Source organism: Stegodyphus dumicola, chromosome 3 (assembly GCF_044657685.1).
Source record: "Stegodyphus dumicola isolate Sdum_Otavi_A_Nest chromosome 3, ASM4465768v1".
NCBI classification, from domain to species: domain Eukaryota; kingdom Metazoa; phylum Arthropoda; class Arachnida; order Araneae; family Eresidae; genus Stegodyphus; species Stegodyphus dumicola.
This window is the reverse complement of record NC_140770.1, coordinates 272,995,997-273,023,536: the sequence shown is the minus strand read 5'-3', so window position 1 is coordinate 273,023,536 and position 27,540 is coordinate 272,995,997. Positions and strand designations below refer to the sequence as shown.

Sequence of the window (27,540 nt, the reverse complement as noted above, 5' to 3'; positions counted from 1 at the left end):
ATTATCGCCCTGCGTTATATTTAAAGAAATGAAATAATGAAGAATTTCCATAAATGTATATATGTTTCTCGCATTGGGATCCAAGATTGAATAACGTAATCTTCTTCTTTTGGGGTGTGTACCGCCAATGTATTACAATGTAATCGTCTACCGAATATGGCCATCTAGAAACCCAAATTTGGAATTTGAAATTTTTTTTTTTATCGATTCTAGAGAGAGGTTCATTTTAAAATTATTTTGCGATATTCTGTTCAGTTGAATTTTATAGTTTAGGTGCAAAGAACATTTGATAAATAAAGGCAACACACAGAAGTTTAAAAAGGTCTCTTTGGACGTATTGTAAAATCTAAAAGGTTACAGATTTTTTAAGGGTCCAGTATTGTATTAAATCACAGATGACTCACTCTTGCTGCTGAATGAGCAACGTCCTTTCTTTTTCTTTTCATTTCTTTCTTTTTCTTTTCTTTTCTTTTCTTTTCTTTTTTTTTTTTTTTAATTTTCTCTGTTGAAATCTGATAAAAATGCTGCTAGAAATTCAAATAGTAACAACGTTTCCGAAAATCGTGCTAATTATTATAATTAAAATACGCGACCTGTGAAGTATTGTAAACAGTGTATTAAAGTACAATTTATTTAAAGATTAACCAAAGTTCTCATTTCACCATCTCATTCATTATTCACCGACGTCAATCGTTCGTCATTTTTGGTTTGGAATAGATACTAATTCTTTTAGAAATGTAAGGCGATTTATTGGATTCATTCAAATTCCGAGACCAGTTGGATTAGAAGAAGAGAGGTAAGTAATTTTACTCCATTATTAGCCCAAAATGGGAGTTAATCCTGCATGGGATTTTAGTCTCGAAACGGCATTTTGCGTTGAATCACTCCAAACGGCCTATCACTTCTCAAATTGTTGCCATCAAATGTTATCGCCCTGTATTACATTTAAAGAAATTAAATAATGAAGAATTTGCATAAATGTATATACGTTTCTCGTACTGTGAAATAACAAAGCTACTTTGAACCAAGAACCATCCAGGTTTGAATAACGTAGTTCCAGCTGAATACGAGCACCTGGAAACTCGAATTTCTTTTATTATCTATTTCATATTTTGTAAAGCTTTAGCGAATTTTTGATCAACAAAATCAACGATTTGAAAGGGAGCACTGGCAACACTGTACGGAATAGAATATTTTAATTTATAGTGCGTGAAACTGTCTATCGGAAATTCTCAAGATATGATGTTTTTAAACATTTTATGATTTTGCTGCTGAATCGAATTTTATGTGGTTTAAGTGCATGAATATGATATTTAATAATGTTAACACACAAAACAATAATAAAAAGACAACAAAACATTTTGTAAAGTTATCTTAGTAAGAGAACTGAACGTTCGTATGATGAATTGAGAAATAGAAAAAACAGAAAAACATGTGAAACGTGTGAAAAAACATGTGAAACAGAAAAATATGTGCTAACACTTAACGCTGCATCGAGGGTTCTAAATGTATACTGCTATGCTGCTTCTCAAATTTTTGTAATTTTGCTGATGAACTGTATATGGCGTAAATGCGAAGAAAATGTGTTTAATAATGAAGCTAGAAAGACCAAACAAAAAAAAAAAAAAAAAAAAAAAAAACGTTAGTAGGGGTTAGTGTAACACCCGACTGGTAGACTGCAAGCTAAGGGAGGGCGTTGTTGTTGTTACTTATGTTCATTTATCTGCTTGTCAACAAACCCACGAAATTCCTCGTCCCAAGGAGCGCAAGATAGACTTGTCGTTGGCAACAACTTTGATTGAGCACCAGTGCGATTTAGCTCAGTTCCTCCCCCAAATTTGATGGAGAGCACCCCGGGGTGGACGGTTCCGAGGGTCTTCCCCCCTCTCTCCTTCCACTAAACCACACGATAGGACTTTCAGCTCGGTGCATATTTATAGTGCCGCCATGCCGCCCAGGCATATTTAAATTTACAAACATCCGTGCCTTCTCCGGGATTCGAACCCGGGTCCTTTGGCACGACAGTTAGAGACACTAACCAGTATATCGTTTGTGTGGCAGAGAGCGCGTAAAAAACCTTAACAAATCCTTTTGGGCTACCGCTAAAATCTGAAACCTTTCAGATTTTTCTTATTTTTACAATATTATAAGATTATTTGCTTATACAATAACAAAAGGATTATAAATTTACAGCAAGGTCAGCAACCAATATTCTTTTACAGAATGTGTTGAAAAATACCAGCGTGTTCTTCAATGCACGCGCATGCTTGTTATCTCTTAATGAATTTATTGAACGAAGCCACAAATGGCTGTCTACGATATTGTTTCGTACATCTTTCAACACTTCTCTAAAGCAAAATTCTTGCGTCAGATTCAAGGTGTACTGGCTACCCTTTTTTCTTACCTCCTCTCGCTGTGTTTGATGTCATGTGTAAAATGCGTACGAGCGCTTCATCTGAGATCAAACAAATGTCTCCACTTGAAAAAGCATTTCGCACTGTTTTCCATTGTTAGAGTAAATAATATTTCCATCGGAAATTCAAGATCTTCTGAACAGCATTGCATAGTAAAATTTACATTTGAATATTACGTTAGAGCTTCCTTTTACGTACTGTTTGCTGCAACAGAAAGAAAGAGAACAATAATTCGGAAATTTAGAATTTACATTTGAGTGCCAAGACATTATTGTTACTGCTGTGATTAGGTCACATAAAAGAAGAAGAGCCTGAAGATTAATATGGACAAGGATGTCTCATGAGAATAAGCTGAAAATTATTATTTTTTTTAAACTTACAAATACGTTTTCAATAGTTATTAAAATAGTCTTTATTAAAAGTTGGTGGCAGCTTTTAGGGATTGTTCCTGAGAGTAAATTTAGGAACGGACGTTTTCGCCTGTGAACTTGAGTTTTATGTAAACAGTCAAGACTTTCTTCTCTTCAAGAACGATCTAACTTTGCGTGCAAGGACAGTTCGCGTGGTGAAGCCTCTTCAGTGACAAGTGACAGTGTGTCAGAAGGGAACGCCTTAGTCAGAGGAAGCGTGATCTAGTGCCACAATATAGTGAAATTTCCCGGAAGAATATCTGAGAGATACTGGAGCTGGAATAGATCTGTGTAATAGTACTTGGATTAGTACTAGTGACTTATTAGGGGAAACTGTATGGGTGAAACAGCCTTTGGACACAGAATGTAAATGTTTACCTTTGGCGAAAGTCACCATTGAAGGTGATTTTGGTGTGGTCACCACAAAGGCAGCGGTTACTCCGGTAGAGTTAGATAAAGAGTACTATTTGTTAGGGAATAAAACTGCACAGTTGATTGAGGAAATTAGGGAACGACCGGTTCTCTTGAATGTTTTGGAGACTCGCAGTCAGGCGCATGCGCGCAGGAGTTTAGAAAGAGTGAGTGCAGAAGACTTTGATTCCAGATTGGAAGAAGAGAAAGAGATAGGTTTTTCTCTGCAGAATTGTATGTAGCCATTTTTTTTGCGTTCAATAAAATTTTTATGCTGTGTTTTGTTTTGAACCTGATGTCACAACCCAGGTTTTGCATAGCGGTTTCGGCCACTACCCCACAGCAGTAAATATTAAAAGTTAACTTTTAATAAAGACTATTTTAATAACTATTGAAAACGTATTTGTAAGTTTAAAAAAAAAATAATTTTCAGCTTATTCTCACGAGACATCCTTGTCCATATTTATCTTCAGTCTCTTTTTCTTTTATGTGACCTTATCACACTGCTATTACAGTATTGAACTGTAATCATCATAATTACGTCTTATGAGCTGTTCGTCTAGGCCTGGAGGTACCACCAATTCAACTACAACAATTCTAAGGAATGTATCTCTTTCGTAGGTGTGGATTTCCTCTAGTTTGGATTTCTCTCATGACTCGTGAGGCATATTTTTTATCTGAATATAAAAAGCAAAATTCTTAAAGCTTTCAGATTTTACATTACATGATTTATTATCATGTTCTTTGCCCTTAAACCATAAAATTCAATTCAACAGCAATATTGGGAAATAATTTTAAAATGAGCCTATCTTTAGAATTTCCGATACACAGTCTCGCTTGCTGGAGATAATTTTTTTTTGGTACAGTTTTGCCACTCCTCGTTTTGAAATCGTTGTGTTTGTTAATCAAAAATTCTTTCATGTCATACAAAATATAAAATATATAATAAAACAAACTCCAAACTAGAGCTTTCAGATGTTCGTTTTCGGTGGAGGATTACGTTATTCAGAAGTGGATGGCTCTAGGTACCGTTATTCCATCACAATGCGAGAATCATGTATGCATTTATGCAGATGATTCTTATTTAATTTCGTTAAATATAATACAGGGCTGCAATATTTGGTGGCAACAGTCTGAAAAGTGAATCAGCGCAGAAATGAATCGACGCAAAATGCCCAAACGAAATTAACAGTCCTTTGGGCAAATCATACACATGTAGCAACCTTAAAGAGCGTACTTTGTAAGGAATGCACTAGAAAGCTGTAATTTAAAAGCAAATAATAAAAGTCTTAGAACAACGATATTACCATCTCATTGAGCACTAGATCAAGCTGAAATGAAAGAAGTCTCATTACAGTTAAATAATGCATAAATTCCGATTCTCATTTCTCTCCCCTTTATTACTAAGTATTTCATTTCATATTCTTTTATTTAACGTTCCTTTACGATACAGAAGAAATGGAGTGTGTCACATCTCTCCGACGATTTTAAATTTATTTCTTTATATATCTTTCAGGTATATTCTAATTTTTATACAGCTTTCAATAAATTTTTGAATTAAAATTTCTTTCCCGAAAATATCTTTCGTGTAAAAGGAAATGATTACTTTTTAGTAATAGGGAAATTTATCATTATTATAATTTAACTAACTATTCATATATATATATATATGGGTTAGAACAGGGATGGGCCAACTGCAGCCCGCCCGCGGATAGAATTTTAATTTTCCGTTTCGAGGCAAATTAAAAGAAATATATATTTATATATTATATATCCATCTTCTTTTCTACTTTGTTTAAATATTATTTTTTTTCTTCCTTTTTTTGAAAGGACTGATGATGTTTTTACTTTATCTATTTTTGTTTTACAAAACATAAATTGACGGAAATAGCAAGCACAGACAGCTTTCAATCGGTAAAGGGTTAGAAGGGGAAGTTCCTTGTTAGTTCGCCAACAAGTGTTATCCGTTTCTCGGGGAGCAGACCTATAGGAATCCAATATAGGTGAATTAGACCTCTTAGGAAAACTGAATCTTAACTTAATTATCTTAACTTAAAACTTAATAAAACGTAATCTGTTTGCTGGGAATCTAGCTAAGTACGACTTGTATCATTTCCCGAGGTTAAATTCAATACCCTCAGTAAATGAAGAGAAGCTTAAGAATTATGAAGATGGCTTAAGAAAACTACATTTTGAGTTCGAACGAAGATAGAATTGCTTCCGGTAGTTTTTAATATTTGCTGTTGAAACAAAACATCAAACACGTATTCTTCCAAAAGGGAAACAGCTTTTAAATAACTGTTTTTTTCGTCAATTTATATGAAATAAGTCTATAAATTTTACGATCTTTATTCTGTTTCAAGATGTGAAATGCACGTAGCAGTTAAACGTAAATTTATAATATTTTCCTGGGATTGAACGGAAGTATACTATAAACTGAGCTCATAAATCATAAAATCTGCAAACTGTTGGGCGAATTCGAAAGAGAATATTTACGCGCTTCCTGGAAAATTTGCGGATGAATTTAATGTTCACAGAAATGTTTTTCCATTTGCTCACGCCTATGCTTATGCTTAGAAATACTGAAGATTCAGCACAGATTCCATGATTGAATCTCAATAATCTCCTGAATTTCAAGTATACTTCAGACATTATTATTTTATATATTTGTTTCCGTTCTACATCTTTAATACGCTCAAATCTACGCTCATTTACGTTCAAATTAACACACTCAATTTTTTTTAGTTTTATAGGTTTAACGGAGAAATTTACAAAAATATGAAAATTAATTTATCACTGTGAACGGTATAATGGTTAACGGAAGTTGATTGCAATTCTGAACCCAACAGTGATGGTTATAGTCTCGTTATAAGATATGGGTGTTTGGCGTGCGTCTCTTTACTTCTTCTATTCACCCTCGACGATGTTCTTCATGATGAAACAATTAAATGATCGATAGGTTCTAGCCATTGTAGCCGAATCTGTTCAAGCAAGTGACAGTTGTTGGGGAGAGCGAGGGATTAAATTTTAAAATTTCGCTCTTTTACCAAAATTCAATAATACTGTTTATTTTTAAAATAAAGTGCACTAAAATTTCATTTGGGGAAGACTGAAAGGCAAAATAGATAGATCCCACTTTATAATTTCGGTGATGGTTATAGTCTCGTTATAAGATATGGGTGTTTGGCGTGCGTCTCTTTACTTCTTCTATTCACCTTCGACGATGTTCTTCATGATGAAACAATTAAATGATCGATATGTTCTAGCCATTGTAGCCGAATGTGTTCAAGCAAGTGACAGTTGTTGGGGAGTGCGAGGAATTATAATTTTAAAATTTCGCTCTTTTACCAAAATTCAATAATACTGTTTATTTTTAAAATAAAGTGCACTAAAATTTCATTTGGGGAAGACTAAAAGGCAAAATAGATAGATCCCACTTTATAATTTCGGTGATGGTTATAGTCTCGTTATAAGATATGGGTGTTTGGCGTGTGTCTCTTTACTTCTTCTATTCACCTTCGACGATGTTCTTCATGATGAAACAATTAAATGATCGATAGGTTCTAGCCATTGTAGCCGAATGTGTTCAAGCAAGTGACAGTTGTTGGGGAGTGCGAGGGATTAAATTTTAAAATTTCGCTCTTTTACCAAAATTCAATAATACTGTTTATTTTTAAAATAAAGTGCACTAAAATTTCATTTGGGGAAGACTGAAAGGCAAAATAGATAGATCCCACTTTATAATTTCGGTGATGGTTATAGTCTCGTTATAAGATATGGGTGTTTGGCGTGCGTCTCTTTACTTCTTCTATTCACCTTCGACGATGTTCTTCATGATGAAACAATTAAATGATCGATAGGTTCTAGCCATTGTAGCCGAATGTGTTCAAGCAAGTGACAGTTGTTGGGGAGTGCGAGGGATTATAATTTTAAAATTTCGCTCTTTTACCAAAATTCAATAATACTGTTTATTTTTAAAATAAAGTGCACTAAAATTTCATTTAGGGAAGACTGAAAGGCAAAATAGATAGATCCCACTTTATAATTTCGGTGATGGTTATAGTCTCGTTATAAGATATGGGTGTTTGGCGTGCGTCTCTTTACTTCTTCTATTCACCTTCGACGATGTTCTTCATGATGAAACAATTAAATTATCGATATGTTCTAGCCATTGTAGCCGAATGTGTTCGAGCAAGTGACAGTTGTTGGGGAGTGCGAGGGATTATAATTTTAAAATTTCGCTCTTTTACCAAAATTCAATAATACTGTTTATTTTTAAAATAAAGTGCACTAAAATTTCATTTGGGGAAGACTGAAAGGCAAAATAGATAGATCCCACTTTATAATTTCTGTGATGGTTATAGTCTCGTTATAAGATATGGGTGTTTGGCGTGTGTCTCTTTACTTCTTCTATTCACCTTCGACGATGTTCTTCATGATGAAACAATTAAATGATCGATAGGTTCTAGCCATTCTAGCCGAATGTGTTCAAGCAAGTGACAGTTGTTGGGGAGTGCGAGGGATTATAATTTTAAAATTTCGCTCTTTTACCAAAATTCAATAATACTGTTTATTTTTAAAATAAAGTGCACTAAAATTTCATTTGGGGAAGACTGAAAGGCAAAATAGATAGATCCCACTTTATAATTTCGGTGATGGTTATAGTCTCGTTATAAGATATGGGTGTTTGGCGTGCGTCTCTTTACTTCTTCTATTCACCTTCGACGATGTTCTTCATGATGAAACAATTAAATGATCGATATGTTCTAGCCATTGTAGCCGAATGTGTTCGAGCAAGTGACAGTTGTTGGGGAGTGCGAGGGATTATAATTTTAAAATTTCGCTCTTTTACCAAAATTCAATAATACTGTTTATTTTTAAAATAAAGTGCACTAAAATTTCATTTGGGGAAGACTGAAAGGCAAAATAGATAGATCCCACTTTATAATTTCTGTGATGGTTATAGTCTCGTTATAAGATATGGGTGTTTGGCGTGCGTCTCTTTACTTCTTCTATTCACCTTCGACGATGTTCTTCATGATGAAACAATTAAATGATCGATAGGTTCTAGCCATTGTAGCCGAATGTGTTCAAGCAAGTGACAGTTGTTGTGGAGTGCGAGGGATTATAATTTTAAAATTTCGCTCTTTTACCAAACTTCAATAATACTGTTTATTTTTAAAATAAAGTGCACTAAAATTTCATTTGGGGAAGACTGAAAGGCAAAATAGATAGATCCCACTTTATAATTTCGGTGATGGTTATAGTCTCGTTATAAGATATGGGTGTTTGGCGTGCGTTTCTTTACTTCTTCTATTCACCTTCGACGATGTTCTTCATGATGAAACAATTAAATGATCGATATGTTCTAGCCATTGTAGCCGAATGTGTTCAAGCAAGTGACAGTTGTTGGGGAGTGCGAGGGATTATAATTTTAAAATTTCGCTCTTTTACCAAACTTCAATAATACTGTTTATTTTTAAAATAAAGTGCACTAAATTTTCATTTGGGGAAACTGAAAGACAAAATAGATAGATCCCACTTTATAATTTCGGTGATGGTTATAGTCTCGTTATAAGATATGGGTGTTTGGCGTGCGTCTCTTTACTTCTTCTATTCACCTTCGACGATGTTCTTCATGATGAAACAATTAAATGATCGATAGGTTCTAGCCATTGTAGCCGAATGTGTTCAAGCAAGTGACAGTTGTTGGGGAGTGCGAGGGATTATAATTTTAAAATTTCGCTCTTTTACCAAACTTCAATAATACTGTTTATTTTTAAAATAAAGTGCACTAAATTTTCATTTGGGGAAACTGAAAGACAAAATAGATAGATCCCACTTTATAATTTCGGTGATGGTTATAGTCTCGTTATAAGATATGGGTGTTTGGCGTGCGTCTCTTTACTTCTTCTATTCACCTTCGACGATGTTCTTCATGATGAAACAATTAAATGATCGATAGGTTCTAGCCATTGTAGCCGAATGTGTTCAAGGAAGTGACAGTTGTTGGGGAGTGCGAGGAATTATAATTTTAAAATTTCGCTCTTTTACCAAAATTCAATAATACTGTTTATTTTTAAAATAAAGTGCACTAAAATTTCATTTGGGGAAGACTAAAAGGCAAAATAGATAGATCCCACTTTATAATTTCGGTGATGGTTATAGTCTCGTTATAAGATATGGGTGTTTGGCGTGTGTCTCTTTACTTCTTCTATTCACCTTCGACGATGTTCTTCATGATGAAACAATTAAATGATCGATAGGTTCTAGCCATTGTAGCCGAATGTGTTCAAGCAAGTGACAGTTGTTGGGGAGTGCGAGGGATTAAATTTTAAAATTTCGCTCTTTTACCAAAATTCAATAATACTGTTTATTTTTAAAATAAAGTGCACTAAAATTTCATTTGGGGAAGACTGAAAGGCAAAATAGATAGATCCCACTTTATAATTTCGGTGATGGTTATAGTCTCGTTATAAGATATGGGTGTTTGGCGTGCGTCTCTTTACTTCTTCTATTCACCTTCGACGATGTTCTTCATGATGAAACAATTAAATGATCGATAGGTTCTAGCCATTGTAGCCGAATGTGTTCAAGCAAGTGACAGTTGTTGGGGAGTGCGAGGGATTATAATTTTAAAATTTCGCTCTTTTACCAAAATTCAATAATACTGTTTATTTTTAAAATAAAGTGCACTAAAATTTCATTTGGGGAAGACTGAAAGGCAAAATAGATAGATCCCACTTTATAATTTCGGTGATGGTTATAGTCTCGTTATAAGATATGGGTGTTTGGCGTGCGTCTCTTTACTTCTTCTATTCACCTTCGACGATGTTCTTCATGATGAAACAATTAAATTATCGATATGTTCTAGCCATTGTAGCCGAATGTGTTCGAGCAAGTGACAGTTGTTGGGGAGTGCGAGGGATTATAATTTTAAAATTTCGCTCTTTTACCAAAATTCAATAATACTGTTTATTTTTAAAATAAAGTGCACTAAAATTTCATTTGGGGAAGACTGAAAGGCAAAATAGATAGATCCCACTTTATAATTTCTGTGATGGTTATAGTCTCGTTATAAGATATGGGTGTTTGGCGTGTGTCTCTTTACTTCTTCTATTCACCTTCGACGATGTTCTTCATGATGAAACAATTAAATGATCGATAGGTTCTAGCCATTCTAGCCGAATGTGTTCAAGCAAGTGACAGTTGTTGGGGAGTGCGAGGGATTATAATTTTAAAATTTCGCTCTTTTACCAAAATTCAATAATACTGTTTATTTTTAAAATAAAGTGCACTAAAATTTCATTTGGGGAAGACTGAAAGGCAAAATAGATAGATCCCACTTTATAATTTCGGTGATGGTTATAGTCTCGTTATAAGATATGGGTGTTTGGCGTGCGTCTCTTTACTTCTTCTATTCACCTTCGACGATGTTCTTCATGATGAAACAATTAAATTATCGATATGTTCTAGCCATTGTAGCCGAATGTGTTCGAGCAAGTGACAGTTGTTGGGGAGTGCGAGGGATTATAATTTTAAAATTTCGCTCTTTTACCAAAATTCAATAATACTGTTTATTTTTAAAATAAAGTGCACTAAAATTTCATTTGGGGAAGACTGAAAGGCAAAATAGATAGATCCCACTTTATAATTTCTGTGATGGTTATAGTCTCGTTATAAGATATGGGTGTTTGGCGTGTGTCTCTTTACTTCTTCTATTCACCTTCGACGATGTTCTTCATGATGAAACAATTAAATGATCGATAGGTTCTAGCCATTGTAGCCGAATGTGTTCAAGCAAGTGACAGTTGTTGGGGAGTGCGAGGGATTAAATTTTAAAATTTCGCTCTTTTACCAAAATTCAATAATACTGTTTATTTTTAAAATAAAGTGCACTAAAATTTCATTTGGGGAAGACTGAAAGGCAAAATAGATAGATCCCACTTTATAATTTCGGTGATGGTTATAGTCTCGTTATAAGATATGGGTGTTTGGCGTGCGTCTCTTTACTTCTTCTATTCACCTTCGACGATGTTCTTCATGATGAAACAATTAAATGATCGATAGGTTCTAGCCATTCTAGCCGAATGTGTTCAAGCAAGTGACAGTTGTTGGGGAGTGCGAGGGATTATAATTTTAAAATTTCGCTCTTTTACCAAAATTCAATAATACTGTTTATTTTTAAAGTAAAGTGCACTAAAATTTCATTTGGGGAAGACTGAAAGGCAAAATAGATAGATCCCACTTTATAATTTCGGTGATGGTTATAGTCTCGTTATAAGATATGGGTGTTTGGCGTGCGTCTCTTTACTTCTTCTATTCACCTTCGACGATGTTCTTCATGATGAAACAATTAAATGATCGATATGTTCTAGCCATTGTAGCCGAATGTGTTCGAGCAAGTGACAGTTGTTGGGGATTGCGAGGGATTATAATTTTAAAATTTCGCTCTTTTACCAAAATTCAATAATACTGTTTATTTTTAAAATAAAGTGCACTAAAATTTCATTTGGGGAAGACTGAAAGGCAAAATAGATAGATCCCACTTTATAATTTCTGTGATGGTTATAGTCTCGTTATAAGATATGGGTGTTTGGCGTGCGTCTCTTTACTTCTTCTATTCACCTTCGACGATGTTCTTCATGATGAAACAATTAAATGATCGATAGGTTCTAGCCATTGTAGCCGAATGTGTTCAAGCAAGTGACAGTTGTTGTGGAGTGCGAGGGATTATAATTTTAAAATTTCGCTCTTTTACCAAACTTCAATAATACTGTTTATTTTTAAAATAAAGTGCACTAAAATTTCATTTGGGGAAGACTGAAAGGCAAAATAGATAGATCCCACTTTATAATTTCGGTGATGGTTATAGTCTCGTTATAAGATATGGGTGTTTGGCGTGCGTTTCTTTACTTCTTCTATTCACCTTCGACGATGTTCTTCATGATGAAACAATTAAATGATCGATATGTTCTAGCCATTGTAGCCGAATGTGTTCAAGCAAGTGACAGTTGTTGGGGAGTGCGAGGGATTATAATTTTAAAATTTCGCTCTTTTACCAAACTTCAATAATACTGTTTATTTTTAAAATAAAGTGCACTAAATTTTCATTTGGGGAAACTGAAAGACAAAATAGATAGATCCCACTTTATAATTTCGGTGATGGTTATAGTCTCGTTATAAGATATGGGTGTTTGGCGTGCGTCTCTTTACTTCTTCTATTCACCTTCGACGATGTTCTTCATGATGAAACAATTAAATGATCGATATGTTCTAGCCATTGTAGCCGAATGTGTTCAAGCAAGTGACAGTTGTTGGGGAGTGCGAGGGATTATAATTTTAAAATTTCGCTCTTTTACCAAACTTCAATAATACTGTTTATTTTTAAAATAAAGTGCACTAAATTTTCATTTGGGGAAACTGAAAGACAAAATAGATAGATCCCACTTTATAATTTCGGTGATGGTTATAGTCTCGTTATAAGATATGGGTGTTTGGCGTGCGTCTCTTTACTTCTTCTATTCACCTTCGACGATGTTCTTCATGATGAAACAATTAAATGATCGATAGGTTCTAGCCATTGTAGCCGAATGTGTTCAAGCAAGTGACAGTTGTTGGGGAGTGCGAGGATTATAATTTTAAAATTTCGCTCTTTTACCAAAATTCAATAATACTGTTTATTTTTAAAATAAAGTGCACTAAAATTTCATTTGGGGAAGACTGAAAGGCAAAATAGATAGATCCCACTTTGTAATTTCGGTGATGGTTATAGTCTCGTTATAAGATATGGGTGTTTGGCGTGTGTCTCTTTACTTCTATTCACCTTCGACGATGTTCTTCATGATGAAACAATTAAATGATCGATATGTTCTAGCCATTGTAGCCGAATGTGTTCAAGCAAGTGACAGTTGTTGGGGAGTGCGAGGGATTATAATTTTAAAATTTCGCTCTTTTACCAAACTTCAATAATACTGTTTATTTTTAAAATAAAGTGCACTAAAATTTCATTTGGGGAAGACTGAAAGGCAAAATAGATAGATCCCACTTTATAATTTCGGTGATGGTTATAGTCTCGTTATAAGATATGGGTGTTTGGCGTGCGTCTCTTTACTTCTTCTATTCAACTTCGACGATGTTCTTCATGATGAAACAATTAAATGATCGATAGGTTCTAGCCATTGTAGCCGAATGTGTTCAAGCAAGTGACAGTTGTTGGGGAGTGCGAGGTATTATAATTTTAAAATTTCGCTCTTTTACCAAAATACAATAATACTGTTTATTTTTAAAATAAAGTGCACTAAAATTTCATTTGGGGAAGACTGAAAGGCAAAATAGATAGATCCCACTTTATAATTTCGGTGATGGTTATAGATCCCACTTTATAATTTCGGTGATGGTTATAGATCCCACTTTATAATTTCGGTGATGGTTTCGGTGATAGTCTCGTTATAAGATATGGGTGTTTGGCGTGCGTCTCTTTACTTCTTCTATTCACCCTCGACGATGTTCTTCATGATGAAACAATTAAATGATCGATAGGTTCTAGCCATTGTAGCCGAATGTGTTCAAGCAAGTGACAGTTGTTGGGGAGGGCGAGGGATTATAATTTTAAAATTTCGCTCTTTTACCAAAATTCAATAATACTGTTTATTTTTAAAATAAAGTGCACTAAAATTTCATTTGGGGAAGACTGAAAGGCAAAATATTTCCGACATTTGGCGAAGCTCATGTAATTTCATTCATGCTTGTTATGAAAGCAAGGTTTTGTTAGTTTTATGAACTTTAGGCTTTATAAAATTGGTCACGAAAACACCTCCATATGCTTAGGTTAACTTATCAATGGCTCGAAGTAATCAAGAAACCAATCTTATAATCAAATTCTATTACGTATTTATCAAAGTCCTTATAAAATCTTGTGACTTCAGCGATATCTGAATCAAATACATTTAAATAACAGCACACACCTACTATTGATAACAATTTCAGTAGCGTGAAACCTTGGTTAAAAGTAAAGGTATGTCAGAAAGATAAATTTCATTTTGTTCTTTTAAAAAAGTTAAAATTTTCTTTTCTAAAACCCATCAAAATAATACATTGACATGCAGAGAATAGAGGAATTTATTTAGTGTTGGATCTAAATTAGCACTTTTTTCAAACTCGGGGGCTATTTGTCTAAGGAAAGGGATGCCTTCGTGGAGGACGTTCGAAGGGAAACTGGCTCGTTTACAAGTTAAACAATGGGAAAACCACGAAAACGCCCGTGCAGTCAGCCCGTTCGGTTTGGTTTGGTTTGGTTTATTTGATTACGGCAAAGCCTCGAGTGCTTTCTGTCTAAGGTGAGATATGCCTTCGTGGAAGATTTTATAAGGGAAACTGGCTACTATACACGTTATACATGGGGAAAACTACGAAAACCCGCATGCATCCAACCCATTCGCCGGATTCGAACTTCGGGCCGAACTACCAGTGTTCAGCGACTTTACTGATCAGCGTCTTAACAGCCCGGCCGCTGGTGGGCCTCGTCTATAAATTCAACGGGCAGCGGTCTGATACCAACCGACAGAAATTACAACACTTCCAATTATCATCGATAGAGGATAATAATTACAGCACTTCCAGTTATCATCGATATCACTATTTTAATCCTCTCGTGAATACCTATATAGCAAGTTCTTATAATTGTTTTAAATATATCTGATATTTCTTCAATATATTGCTTCCACGATCAATTTGCTTTATCAAAGTGATCTGAAGTTTCGAAAGCTTTTGCTTTATAAAGAGGTCAAGCGGTAAGAACTATAAACGTTAGTAGTTATAGATTAGCAGCTTGGAAGCTTTAAATTGTTTTCCTTGCGTATAACGTGGAAGCAAGCCAGTTTACCTTAAAAAGTCCTCCACGAAAGTTCCTCTTCTCTTAGCCAGATAGCCCTCGTGCGCTTTGCCATAATCGAGTAAACTTAGCCAGACTGCTCTCGAGTATTTGATTACATTTAATAATTTTAAAGCTACTCTACCTTTACTCCGTAGAAAGTTCTCACCAGCGGTCGAGTGGTTAAGTTGCTGAACACTGGTAGTTCGGTTCGAGGTTCGAATCCCGCGAATGGGCTGGCTTCATGGGCGTTTTCGTGGTTTTACTCATGTGTAAGTTGTATACCAGCAATGTTCCTTTAGAAAGTCCTCCACGAAGGCATCCCTGCCCTTAGGCAGATAGCCCCTCGAGGCTTTGCCCGTAATCATATAAACCAAACCAAATGGTAGAAAGTTACTCAAGACAAATAATTCCAAATGCTTACTCTACTTGGCGACGAAACAAAACCATTCGAACCATATCGCTGTATATCCTGCAATGGAATTTTCCATAGGAGACCAGCTATTTCTTGTTCATACTTCCACTTTCTGAAAACAAAGAGACATACATCTTATATATTTATTTAATGCATAAATTAGTGAAAACATTTATAAAACAATAATTGCTTATCCGAGAGAAAAGAATTTCTGCGAATTACGACCAACTTCGCGCAATTAAAATAGAAGAAACTGCACGCGCTAATTTTTGTTTTTTTGTCGATTAAGAGTACGATTTGTTTAACTCTTTGTAGGGCGGTGGTACCTACAGTAACCACCTTTTCTACTGAACGTCTTACTCACTCGTGTGAGTGTTTTTCAAGACTGACTGTTTCTAAATATCCCTTGTAGCTCACTAGTGGCAATCAAGAAACATAAGCCAATCAAGAAACATAAGTTGATACAGCAATTCGTCTTCAAGAAAATAAGCATCAGCCATGGAAGACAACAACACGACGATGTGCACTCTGAAGCACCAAGAAGAAAGCCAGTAAGAAGAGTGTGGGAATGCAGCACACGCAAAGTTGCACTCTGCTTGAAAAAGAAAAACTGTTTCCATGAGTACCATAGAGACTGATTTGTAGGGATGTGTTTGTTCTGTGGGCGGTGGTCGCTGACACTAACCACCAGAAGTGGTCATTTTTTCACGCGTCTTGGACAAAATATGTGCAATTGTCGTAAATAATTTTATTGTAACACCCGATAAAGTAACTAAAACAAGAGCTTTGCTGGAAAAGTTAATTGCCTTTTCCTGTCCCTCAAAAAGTTAAACGTGTAGACATATTTAGCCTATAAATAAAAGGGGAAAAGGTAATGAGTCGGGCAGACATCAAAATCCATAAACCGCTGAATTTCTCAATGGGAAATAAGAACGTCTTCGGGTGTAGGATCGCTTTTAGGTGGGGCAAAAATAATTAGAATATGAAAACATAGTATACATATCAAGTAGCAATAGACTTCACTTGCAAACTAGAGTAAATTTCAGGACAGATGAGTAATACTTCAGATAACATAAAAGATCCACACAATTCCTCCTTCTGAAACTTTCATACATGTTTTGCTCTACTACTGGAACTTTTGCATAACCTATCCATAAACTAATTAACTTCGCAAAGTTGCTTGTTAAAAGTTAAACAGATATAGTGTGTCAATTCTGCTTTTACTTTTGGTATCTACTTAATTGTTATCTACAATTCTGCTCTTTCAATATTATTTCTGTGGTTTTAACAACTTAAAATCATGAATACATCCAAAAAGTTTTCTCTCGTTTTCTAAGCCCCAACATTAGCAGCAGGGACTGACTAAGATTTGGAATTTTAGAAGTTCCATTTGGGTTCGAACCCAGGCGAATGGTCATTGGTCAGACTAATATGGGTGATTATGGTGTTTTCCCTATGTGTAACGTGAATTTGAGCCAGTTTGCGTTAGAAAGCCTTCCATGAAGACATTCCCGCCTTTAATTAAGATAAAATAACACGCCCAACAGGTATTAACATAATTCTGTTGTCATTTCTTTCTTACCATCATTTAGCTATAAAGTGGCACGTATTTTAGATATTTAACTTTCGGGTCGTTTATTCTCCTATCAATAAAATCCCGAGATTCCCATTCCGGATATGAATTTCTGCGGTATTTACAGGATTCCTTGCCAGTGGGGCATAATTTACATTGGTCAAATTAAGAGAGCCTTAAAATTTTACGTTAAGGAACATGAGGCATATGTTAGAAAAAAGAAAACACAGAAGTCCTCTGTTGCCCAGCATTGTTGGTCCAAAAATCACACTTTCAACTTTTCTGCTTCCAAAATTATTCAAAAAACATCTTCCATTGGTGAATTGGATTTTCTAGAAGCATTTCACATTAAAAAAATCTTTCTGTTCTAGTTAACGACCCGAATTCCAATTCACCTTTGCCTTCAGCCTTTAAGGAAATTATCTTATAGTTCTCGTTTCATCAATAGATGGCGCTAGCAGCTTAACTCCTGTCCAGCCATTGTTGTCTTATCATATCTAATCGCTATATTTTATCTCGTTCACTTGCGCTTTGGCAGCTGAGGATGATGGTTGGTTAAAAATATAGAAACTAGTCCTGTCAAAATTTGCAAATATAACGCTGATTTTTGTTGTTTGACTTCTAAATTAATTCCTACCTTTAGCCAAATAGTCCTCAAGTGTTTTGCCATACTCAAATAACTCATTATTTTCTGTTGTGAAGTTTAACGATTTATGAATTTTTGATACAGTAATTGGGATTTTGATACTATTCAGCAGTAATCTTTTATTTATAGGCTAGCCATATCTATACCATATAAGCAAATCTAAACATACGCTGACAAGTAATATCAATTTGCTTTTTTAATTCTTTTATGGTGTCTAAATTATGCAGCTTTTGCAGGGTTCATGTCTCATTACTTTTGTTAAGAACTTTACAGGATGGTTATAATTAAAGTTCTACTTTAAAATGGTCATAAAAGGAAAACTACCGGACTAAATCTTATCAAACTTGGTAATCGTATAATGGAGGTTATAGGAATTTATATCTCGTGTAAAAAAAAAAGTTTAAAACTCACCACCAGGGGGGGAATAGAGCTGTATACAATATTGTTAAACGAAATAAGGGTCGGAATCTAACTTAACCTTTTATTACACGCGTTTAACATGCTGTATAACCTAAACATTGACCTAAACAAAATTATCATTCAAAGGCGATGAAAGTCGAGTGCGCCATCCGTCTGTCGGAGAAATGCGTCCGTGAAAACCACAAATTAGCGACGAGAAAATGTGAAATCGCAAATCACTCGCAAAAGGGTGCCCATTCCGGAAATAAATTTTATTACAGATCGCTAATTTGTAATTTTTGAAGTCTGAATTCGGCCCTAAGACATGAAGATATCGGTTTAAAACGTTTTTAATAGTTTCTAAAACGAAACTGTTTGTCGAGTGAGGCAAAACCACGATGGCTTGTAACAGGCGTACGGCAGGAAGAAGCAAATGATTTATGCAAATTAATCTGGCGAAATTGAAAGATGCGATACACCGACATGTCCGTAACATTCCTCCTGATATGCTAAGAGCTGCTGTTGAGAATGCAGTAATGCGATTAACATGCTTTCGGAAATAGTGGACGCCACAATTGAACACGCTTTGTAAACGATTTTTCAAAAACGATTAAACACAGTTTGAACTGATGCCTTCATGCCATAGTTCTTTTAACGACATTGCGTAGTTCTTTACAGTTATAGTTCTTTTAACGACATTGTGCCATTTGCTCCCTGGTGGCTAGTTTTTGAACTTTGTTTTGCCGAAAACAAATTCCTATGATTTCCTTTACAAGATTACCAAGTTTGATAATTTTTGGTCCAGTAGTTTTCCTTTTATGAGCATTTAATTATAACCACCCTGTATATTGGAAGTGCTTTAAAATAAATTTAATTTTTGCAGATACTTAATGACAGATATTCAAACGCAGACCGTAAAAATGTGTCAACAGAGTGAGAGAGGACATGGTGAGTTAAAATATGACCTATCAAAATCGTCTTCCTGTTTTATCACAACATACGCTTTGTCATTTTTATGGGTACGTTGTTACGTTTATGGCAAAGGGATTAAGTTTCTGTCGAAATGGCACACAGCAGAACGCTAAAGGTGAGAAGAGAATAACTGAAAGAGCATAAATTCTCACTTGCAGTCAAGGTCATAAAACTGTTCTCGTAAGAGAGTGACAAATGTTAAAAGGCAGTAAAAACATAAAAAAAAAAAAAAAAAAAAAAGGAAACATGTAACAAGTTCAGAAATACAATTAATTTTGTATTTCTAACTCTTTCAATTTAATAAATGCATTTCTAACCTCAGATAAAATAAAAAAAGTAATAAATCTCTACATATAATAAAAGAAAAAGTTTGTCAGTGTGTCTTTAGTTCTTGCTGCGCGTAAGCTAATAGACCCGGGTCTACAAAGTTTGGTACACAGGTGCATCTAGACAAAAGCCAGTGCACCTCGAAGTGATTTTTTAAAAATTCAAATCGGATTTTTTAAAATTTTATCTTTTCCGATGGAATCGCATCATTTTGAATAGTTTCATTCTTTTAGAAATGTGGTTTCGGTAACAGTTTTTCACTCAATGCTTTGTATACTGGATTGCTGACTGTTGAATATATGAGATAAAATATTTATTGCTTATTTCACTGCTTTTAAGATACTGAAAAGTTTAATATGATTCTTTCTGCTATGGGAAGTTGGTTACTTTATTCATTAGGATAAATAATATATATACTAAGGGCTATTGCTTATTTCATTGTAATTTTTTTAATATGCGATACATTTTTGTTGATTTTTTTTCTTTTTTACTTCCTTGTACGAAGTAAAAAGGAAGTATTGTAACCGTGAAAAGTTTCAGGCATCATATTTCAACGAAAATATGCATTTTGACCGCTATCGAATGCAATTTAACATGTCATTGCGTGACATCTGTACGTAAGGACAGAATAAAAGAGGCCTTTCCTCCAAAAAATTATAAAACTGATTTAAAATGAATTCTGAAGAGAATTTTTCGTGGCATCTGTATGTACGTATCTTGCATAACTCAAAAACGAGTAGCCTCAGAACGTTGAAATTTGTATATAGGACTGCAATAAGATGTAGATGTGCACCTCATCTTTTGGTTGCAATCGGCCGCACTAAACGTATATATGTAATATATTCAGGAGCAGGAATTTTGATGGCGTAGAAGTGTTGATCCATAATGTCTAGTAAATTGGAGGCGAATGCAGATTAAATCTTCAGTTTTATTTTCAGCAACATGTTACAGCTATACACAAGTCGGCATATTAAATGTGCCTGTTTCAAAACGCTTACATTTTTTGATAGCTTTGTAGCAATTAAGCAGCAGCAGACAGACAGCAGTCTAGCTAGGCCAAAGCGTAGAAAGAAAGTGCGTAATCTTCAGGATAAAATCTTAAATCAAACTGCGTTATTTTTGGTTCTCAAAACATTTTGATTGGATAGTTAATATTGCTGTAAAATTATTATTGACTGCTTGAGTTTTAGTTCCAGTTACATCATCAGAATTACGTAAGAGTCAGATGACATAGAGTTTTCTCGAAACGACGCAGTGGAAATAGATGTTGCTATTTTTAGAATACAGAAGGGAAATTCATTTACGCTGCTAATTTAATCTTTTACATATTCTTTATTTTTCTTAATATATATATATATATTTAATCTGTTACCCGGCTCAGTGATCTCAGTCTCTATACTTTGGTATTTTTGTAAATTGTGTATTTGTTGCTAAAAAAAATGATTGAATTATGTTGTTCATATCTTCCGGTTAAGATTTTTATGCGTTTAGTAAGTTTGCATGTAATATTTTTAGAGTTATTAACAATTTAAAAGTTGTTAAAGTGCGGCTAAGCCTAATAATTTTTTAATGGCGGCCATTGCTTGTTTACATTTGAAATAGCAGACTAGTGGATTTGTTGCCGATCTAGAGAAAGTTAGCTTCGCAACAACAAAGATAACGCCTTCATTTATTATTGCGAATTAAATCATGTTTATTCCTTTCTGAATTTTTTCGAAGAAATAAGTGTTTAAGATTTACTTCGTAATTTTTAATATAGATATTTTGAGTTTTTATGTATTTTTGCCTTCTCGCGAAGTGAGAACTGAATTAATTAAATGAGAAATACTCAATCGTCTGTGAACAACTGTTTCTGTTTTGTTTTGTTTGCTTGATTTCTTTTATACATAGTTCTAGCTTTATTATAGTACTATTTGAATAGAACATGTGGCAGCGATTTGCTAATTCTTCAAATGATATAAATTTTGTGCATTCTGTGTTATAATATGAACGAAATGTAACGCTGTTATGTGAACCTAGCACCAGAGTGTCGCTATGGTAAACAAATATAGTGAACATTAAAGACTGCATTGATTTTATTGTGGTTTATGCGCTATCGACGAAGTAGATTTAATTCAATTCAATAAGTTTAAATGAATTGCAAGAAAAAAGTGCATTTAATATTTGATGTATAAATTTTATATTCCGTACACGAGGTCATCTGGTGTACACATCAGATTTTTTTTTGATAAAGTTTTTCTGCAGAGTAAAATTCTGTGCAGGTCTTAAATTTAATGTTTTTTAATGTTTGGTGTTTCCTTTAGGCATTTTTACGATACACTTAACAGCCACACAAAGGCTAGTTTATAATATTTTGTTCTAATGAAATTAATGCATTAAACAAAAGATTTAAAAAATACTACAAATTTAAAATACTCAAATGACATTTTTAAGGTAATTTAGTTTAAAAAAAAAAAAAAAAAAAAGGAATAAAGCTAATCTGCTAAATGGAATAGAGTAGCGATTTTCAACCAATGTTACGCGTATCACTGGTGGTAAGCAAGAGAAAAAGAAGAAACAAAGTAATTTTACAATTAAATCCAAAACTCTCCCGAAGAAAAAGAATAATTGAGAGAATTATTATGTGATCGAACTCTTTCAAAAATAACACATTTGTTAACATTTGGCTGAACCGGAAAAAGAATTTAAACGCATTTAAAAAAAAAAGCTATAAAATTTTTATTGCTTTTTTGGACAATCTATTTGTGTGAGAAAGAATTTCCTTCCATGTTATATTTTAAAAATAAACACAGAACAAATTTAAAAGTGACTCCTAATTTACGGTTAAAGCTCAGTAAAATAAGACCAGACGTACAGAAATTGATCTCGCTTAAGCAGCCCCAAATTTCACTTTAAATTTTACAACTATTTACACTAAATTACACACATAATTAGATACTTACGGAAAATTCCGTCGACCGTTTTTCCTATAAAAGAAAAGACGCCAAACTACGCGATTTTTCGCCAAAAATGGAAAAGTCTTTTTCAAACAGGCTGGGTGTGTGTAACCTTGGATTACACGCGTTCGTTATTATTCTTCAGTAAAGACTCCTTTTTTTCTCCCTCTATCACGCATTTTCGGGGAAACAAAATGATTAAAAATTGGGACTTGCTTGCTGCATAAGAATACTGATTTTTCATTATTATTTGAGGTGAAAAATAATATTTCGCGAGACTTATATTTCCCCGCGAAAATTAAAACCTAGCGAAAATAATTGCTTTTATAGTACACCTCATTATTAAAAAACTAGAATGCCCGGCGGTCATGCGAAATGACCGCTGTTCTAGATATTATAAATTGTAATTAAAATTATTTGTGCAAAGGTGTCTGCTAATTTAAACTGAATTACCCAGGGCAGGCAGCGAGGACGCCCCTTTGCTTACTGCCAATACCTTCTTAAAGGTTACTGTTTAAGAAGGTGTAGTTACTGCCCCACGGGGTTTCCCCCTTCTACTTGCTTAATTGCCTAAGGTAGAGTACAATGAAGGAAACCACTAGGGCTACACTTCTTAAGAGCCCACCGCTAGCTCAGTCAATAAAGGTGATTTAAATAATGAAATGTTAATTCACATGTCAAAGATCTCTTTGAACACTTTTCATTTCTGTGTACATTTCTTGTGTAGATCTTTTTATCATTTTTAAGCTCGCCTTGCAGAGGACCATCAATTTTACGTCCGTTCTTTCAAGAATTCCTGAACAGGCAATATAAAGTTGACCGTGTTCAAATTCAGGCTCAAGTAAAGAATTGCCAACACGCTTAAGCGTTTGGCCCTGAGACTTATGGATGATCATAGCAAAGGCAAGTTTTACAGGAAATTATCTACGTCTCAATTGAAACGGCAATCCTGTGCCGTGGCAACTTCACCCCATTGGCTAGTACAGTTACGCAAGCAACCAATAAACTATAGGCGACAAACAGACACTTAAGCCGCATATATATATGGGGTGAAGAAACATCTTCTCCTCCGAAACGGCTCGCTCCCGGGCTTAGTGAAGCACACCGTTGGATTCCGCAGGTCCGTGGCACGCCATTTTGACCATTCGCGTCTTCGTGGGACTTTATTTAGCCGATATATTAATTAAAAACTAATTTCCCCCCTACGTTTTCCCTACATTTTGCACTTTCTTTCTTGGGTTTTCGCTATTGGAGGGAGTTGGCTACGTGTCAAATTCTTTTTTCTCGAATATCTATGGAACGGCGCCGAGTTGAAATTCGAGACGCGTATCCTCGCATTACAAAAAATTCTCCGAATCCATCGATACCGTTCTAATCTTCGTACTATGTTTCGTAATATGTTTCTCGCACTGTGATAAAACAACGCTACCTAGAGCTATCCAGTTTTGAATAAACGTTTTCACTCGAATATGTGCATCTGGAAGCGCAAATTTGGAATTATTTATATTATCTATTTCATATATTGTAAACCTTTAACGAATTTTTGATTAAAAAACTCAACATTTTCAAATCGAGCAATGGCAACACTGTACGAAAAAAAAACAACACTTTCATCTTCAGCGTGCGAGACTTTCTATCGGACATTTTAAAGATAGGCTCATTTTAAAATTATTTTGCGATATTGCTGTTGAGAGGAATTTTATGGTTTAAGTGCGAAAAACATGATATTTAATGGTTTGGTTTATTTAATTACGGCAATTCACACTAGGGCTATCTGCCTAAAGGGGAGGGCCTTCGTGGAAGACTTTCTAAGGAAAACCGGCTTGTATACACGTTACACATGGGGAAAACCACGAAAACGCCCATGCAGCCAGCCCGTTCGCGGGATTTGAACCTCGGACCAAACTACCAGTGTTCAGCGACTTTACCGCTCGGCCACTGGTGAGCACTGATATTTAATGAATAAAGGTAATACACAAAAAGTTAAAAAAACGCCCCTTTCGGCGTAATGTGAAATCTGAAAGTTTTCAGATTTTATTTTTTGTTTTTAATAAAGAATTTACTGGTTATAGCGGGGTATGGGTTTCTAATCGTGGTTAGGTTTTAGAAATAAAGGTTAGGTTTCAGAAATGCTGGTTACAACGAAGTGCACATCAGGTCATCAGGTGATATTAGCTAGCGAGACGCTGTTCGGCCGCGTGTGATTTACATTTTTCGGAAATACTTTTAGCTCGCTATATAAAAAGCTTACGTCTACTATAAATTTATATTCTTCACAGTTGGAGTTCCAACATCTCTACATTAATAGATACTGATTTCAGAATTTACTGATATCGGGAAAATAATTCTGCTCGCGTCAGAATGACAAAATGTATTTCTCAGTTGTAGACTTGCGAGAAAATAAACTGAAAATATTAAATTAAAAAACATCAGTTCCGCACAGCAACAACAAAGAAACTGATCGAACTTACTTGTACATTATCCAGCACATTACGGATAACACCAAAAGTGTAAAAAATAGAACTCCGGATATGATTTCACGAATGAGACCTGAAAGAGAAAACAAGCAATGTTACTCTAAGTAGTATTATAAACACACTTTACAAGCAGTTCGCTATAGTCCAACTACAACTCCAATTATTTCATTTTACACACAATCATTAAAGTATAAAGACTGCGTATAAATCCTATGCAGTTAACACACATTGCTGTTGTAAAAGATAACGCCTCAACATAAAATTTATTAGCGACAAAATTCAAATTCTTCCTAGAGAAAAGTTTCGCTCGAGTCAGAGCTGTCTAAATTAGTACATTGAAATTTAAATAATCTTAATGAAGAGAACGGCTGCACTGTTTCCTGTATGTTTTGTTTAAGATTTGCTTAGATCTTCAAAGAAAAGATTATATTCGCAACTGACATTATTTTTAGTAAGCTATTATTTATTTATTTTAAATGTCTGCAGCTCTATTCCTTTGACTTAAATTGCTTTCGCTAATGCTAGGATTATTATTTTGCTGTGACATACTTTACGTTTAGAATTAACAAAGTAAGAACTTTGAGTCTTTTAATACTTAGTTTTTAATGAAGTGGAGTTTCTGATTTCAGTAGGAAGCTGCCACACGTAGAATATTTCCGCCTTCTGTGTAGCTGAAGTAAATGAATACAAAATCAACAGTTTTCCAAATGAATATTTGCAGAAGAGCTACTTATTTTTTTTCTTTTATTTTAAAGCTATTTTTACTTCCTTGTACAAAGTAAAGGAAGTATTATTGGTAATCGCAAAAAATTTAACGTATCATATCTCGATGGAAATATCCATTTTGAACGCTCCCGAGTCCAGTTGGACAATTTTTTTTTTGCGTGACATCTTTATGTAAGGACAGATAAAAGGACTCTTTTATGCAAAGTAGGTTGAAAAACGGATTTTAAATGGATCCAAAAGGAATGTTTTCCGTGACGTCTGTACATACGTATGTACATACTCACAACTCAAAAACAATTAGTCGTAGAACCTTTAAATTTTACATATGATACTGCTATAGTATCTACATGTGCAACTGCCTGTTTTGTTGCAATTGGCAGCAAGATATGTGAGCGTCTCTCTCTATATATACAGGGTGATCAAAAAGTCAGTATAAATTTGAAAACTTAATAAATCACGGATTAATGTAGATAGAGAGGTAAAAATTGACACACATACTTAGAATGACATGGGGTTTTATTAGAAAAGCAATAATTAGAAAAGCAATAATCTGATCAGAAAAGCAATAATTAGCATAACAAATTAAGACAAAGCAAAGATGATGTTCTTTACAGAAAATGCTCAATATGTTCACCATCATTCCTCAACAATAGATGTAGTCGAGGAATAATGTTGTGAACAGCACTGTAAAGCATGTCCGGAGTTATGGTGAGGCACTGGCGTCGGATGTTGTCTTTCAGCATCCCTAGAGATGTTGGTCGATCACGATACACTTGCGACTTCAGGTAACCCCAAAGCCAATAATCGCACGGACTGAGGTCTGGAGACCTGGGAGGCCAGGCATGACAAAAGTGGCGGCTGAGCACACGATCATCACCAAACGACGCGCGCAAGAGAACTTTCACGCGTCTAGCAATATGGAGTGGAGCGCCATTCTGCATAAAAATCGTATGTTCCAGCAGGTGTTTATCAGCCAGGCTGGGGACGATGCGATTCTGTAACATATCGGCGTACCTCTCACCCGTCACGGTAGCAGTTACAAAACCAGAATCACGCATTTCCTCGAAGAAAAAAGGCCCGATAACAGTAGATGCGGTAAATCCAACCCCTACCGTGAATTTTTCGTCGTGCAATGGAGTTTCCACGACAGTTTTAATAAAACCCTATGTCATTCTAAGTATGTGTGTCAATTTTTACCTCTCTATCTACATTATTCCGTGATTTATTAAGTTTTCAAATTTATACTGACTTTTTGATCACCCGGTATATAACTTCGCCTTTACCCGGGTTGAAAGTCTTTATACGACCTTTATATTCGGGATCGTTGGTTGCAGTCATATACAATGCTGGAAAATTGTTAAGCACCGATCTGAAATTGCAATGTACTACAACATTAAGCGGAGTTCGAGGGTAATCAGGATAAAGTACATTTGCCACACTGTTGGGATATTAGAATAAAGGGCATTAATGGTTCAGGGAAATGCAGAAAAATGTGAAACATTCAAAAGTAAAAAAGTGTTCTCTTTTGATGCTGTTGGTTGGTTGGTTGATTTTTTAAATGGCACAAAACCTAGAGAGTTATTATGCGCCAGACAAATGGTGAGTAAAATTCGAGATGTATAAACACACTGTATCAAGTGAATTGATGAAATTAACCTGAAATACTGATGAAGGCATGGAGAAATGACTTTAAAATGTCCAGGCAGAAATGATTGAAAACTGCTCTGGCAATAGGTAGAGCAGGATAAAATGGAGTTCAAATGATATGTAAAAAGAGATGTCTTTTAAAAAACTTATGAGGTTGATATGAGGGTTTCTTCCAATGAGATCTGTTAAGTTAACATTTGTAGAGTGATAATAAAATTCACGTTTTTGACTAAAAGCAGGATAGAGGTTAAAATGTGATTGACTGAAAGGGGAACGTTGCAAGTGCCACAAATAGGCTCATTATCTCTTTTCATG

At 34.8% G+C, this 27,540-nt stretch overlaps 1 protein-coding gene across 3 annotated transcripts in view; it reads right to left on the bottom strand.

Moving 5' to 3' along the window:
• LOC118182918 (receptor-type guanylate cyclase Gyc76C-like) overlaps nt 1-27,540 on the bottom strand; it is a 731,383-nt gene that overhangs the window by 145,021 nt on the left and 558,822 nt on the right. For all 3 annotated transcript variants that reach the window (XM_085814149.1, XM_085814148.1, XM_085814147.1), the window contains exons 9-10: nt 24,847-24,925; nt 15,532-15,634 (exon numbers count right to left, since the gene is read on the bottom strand). In XM_085814149.1, coding sequence (XP_085670275.1) covers nt 15,532-15,634; nt 24,847-24,925 — 182 coding nt within the window. The remainder of the gene's footprint in view (nt 1-15,531; nt 15,635-24,846; nt 24,926-27,540) is intronic.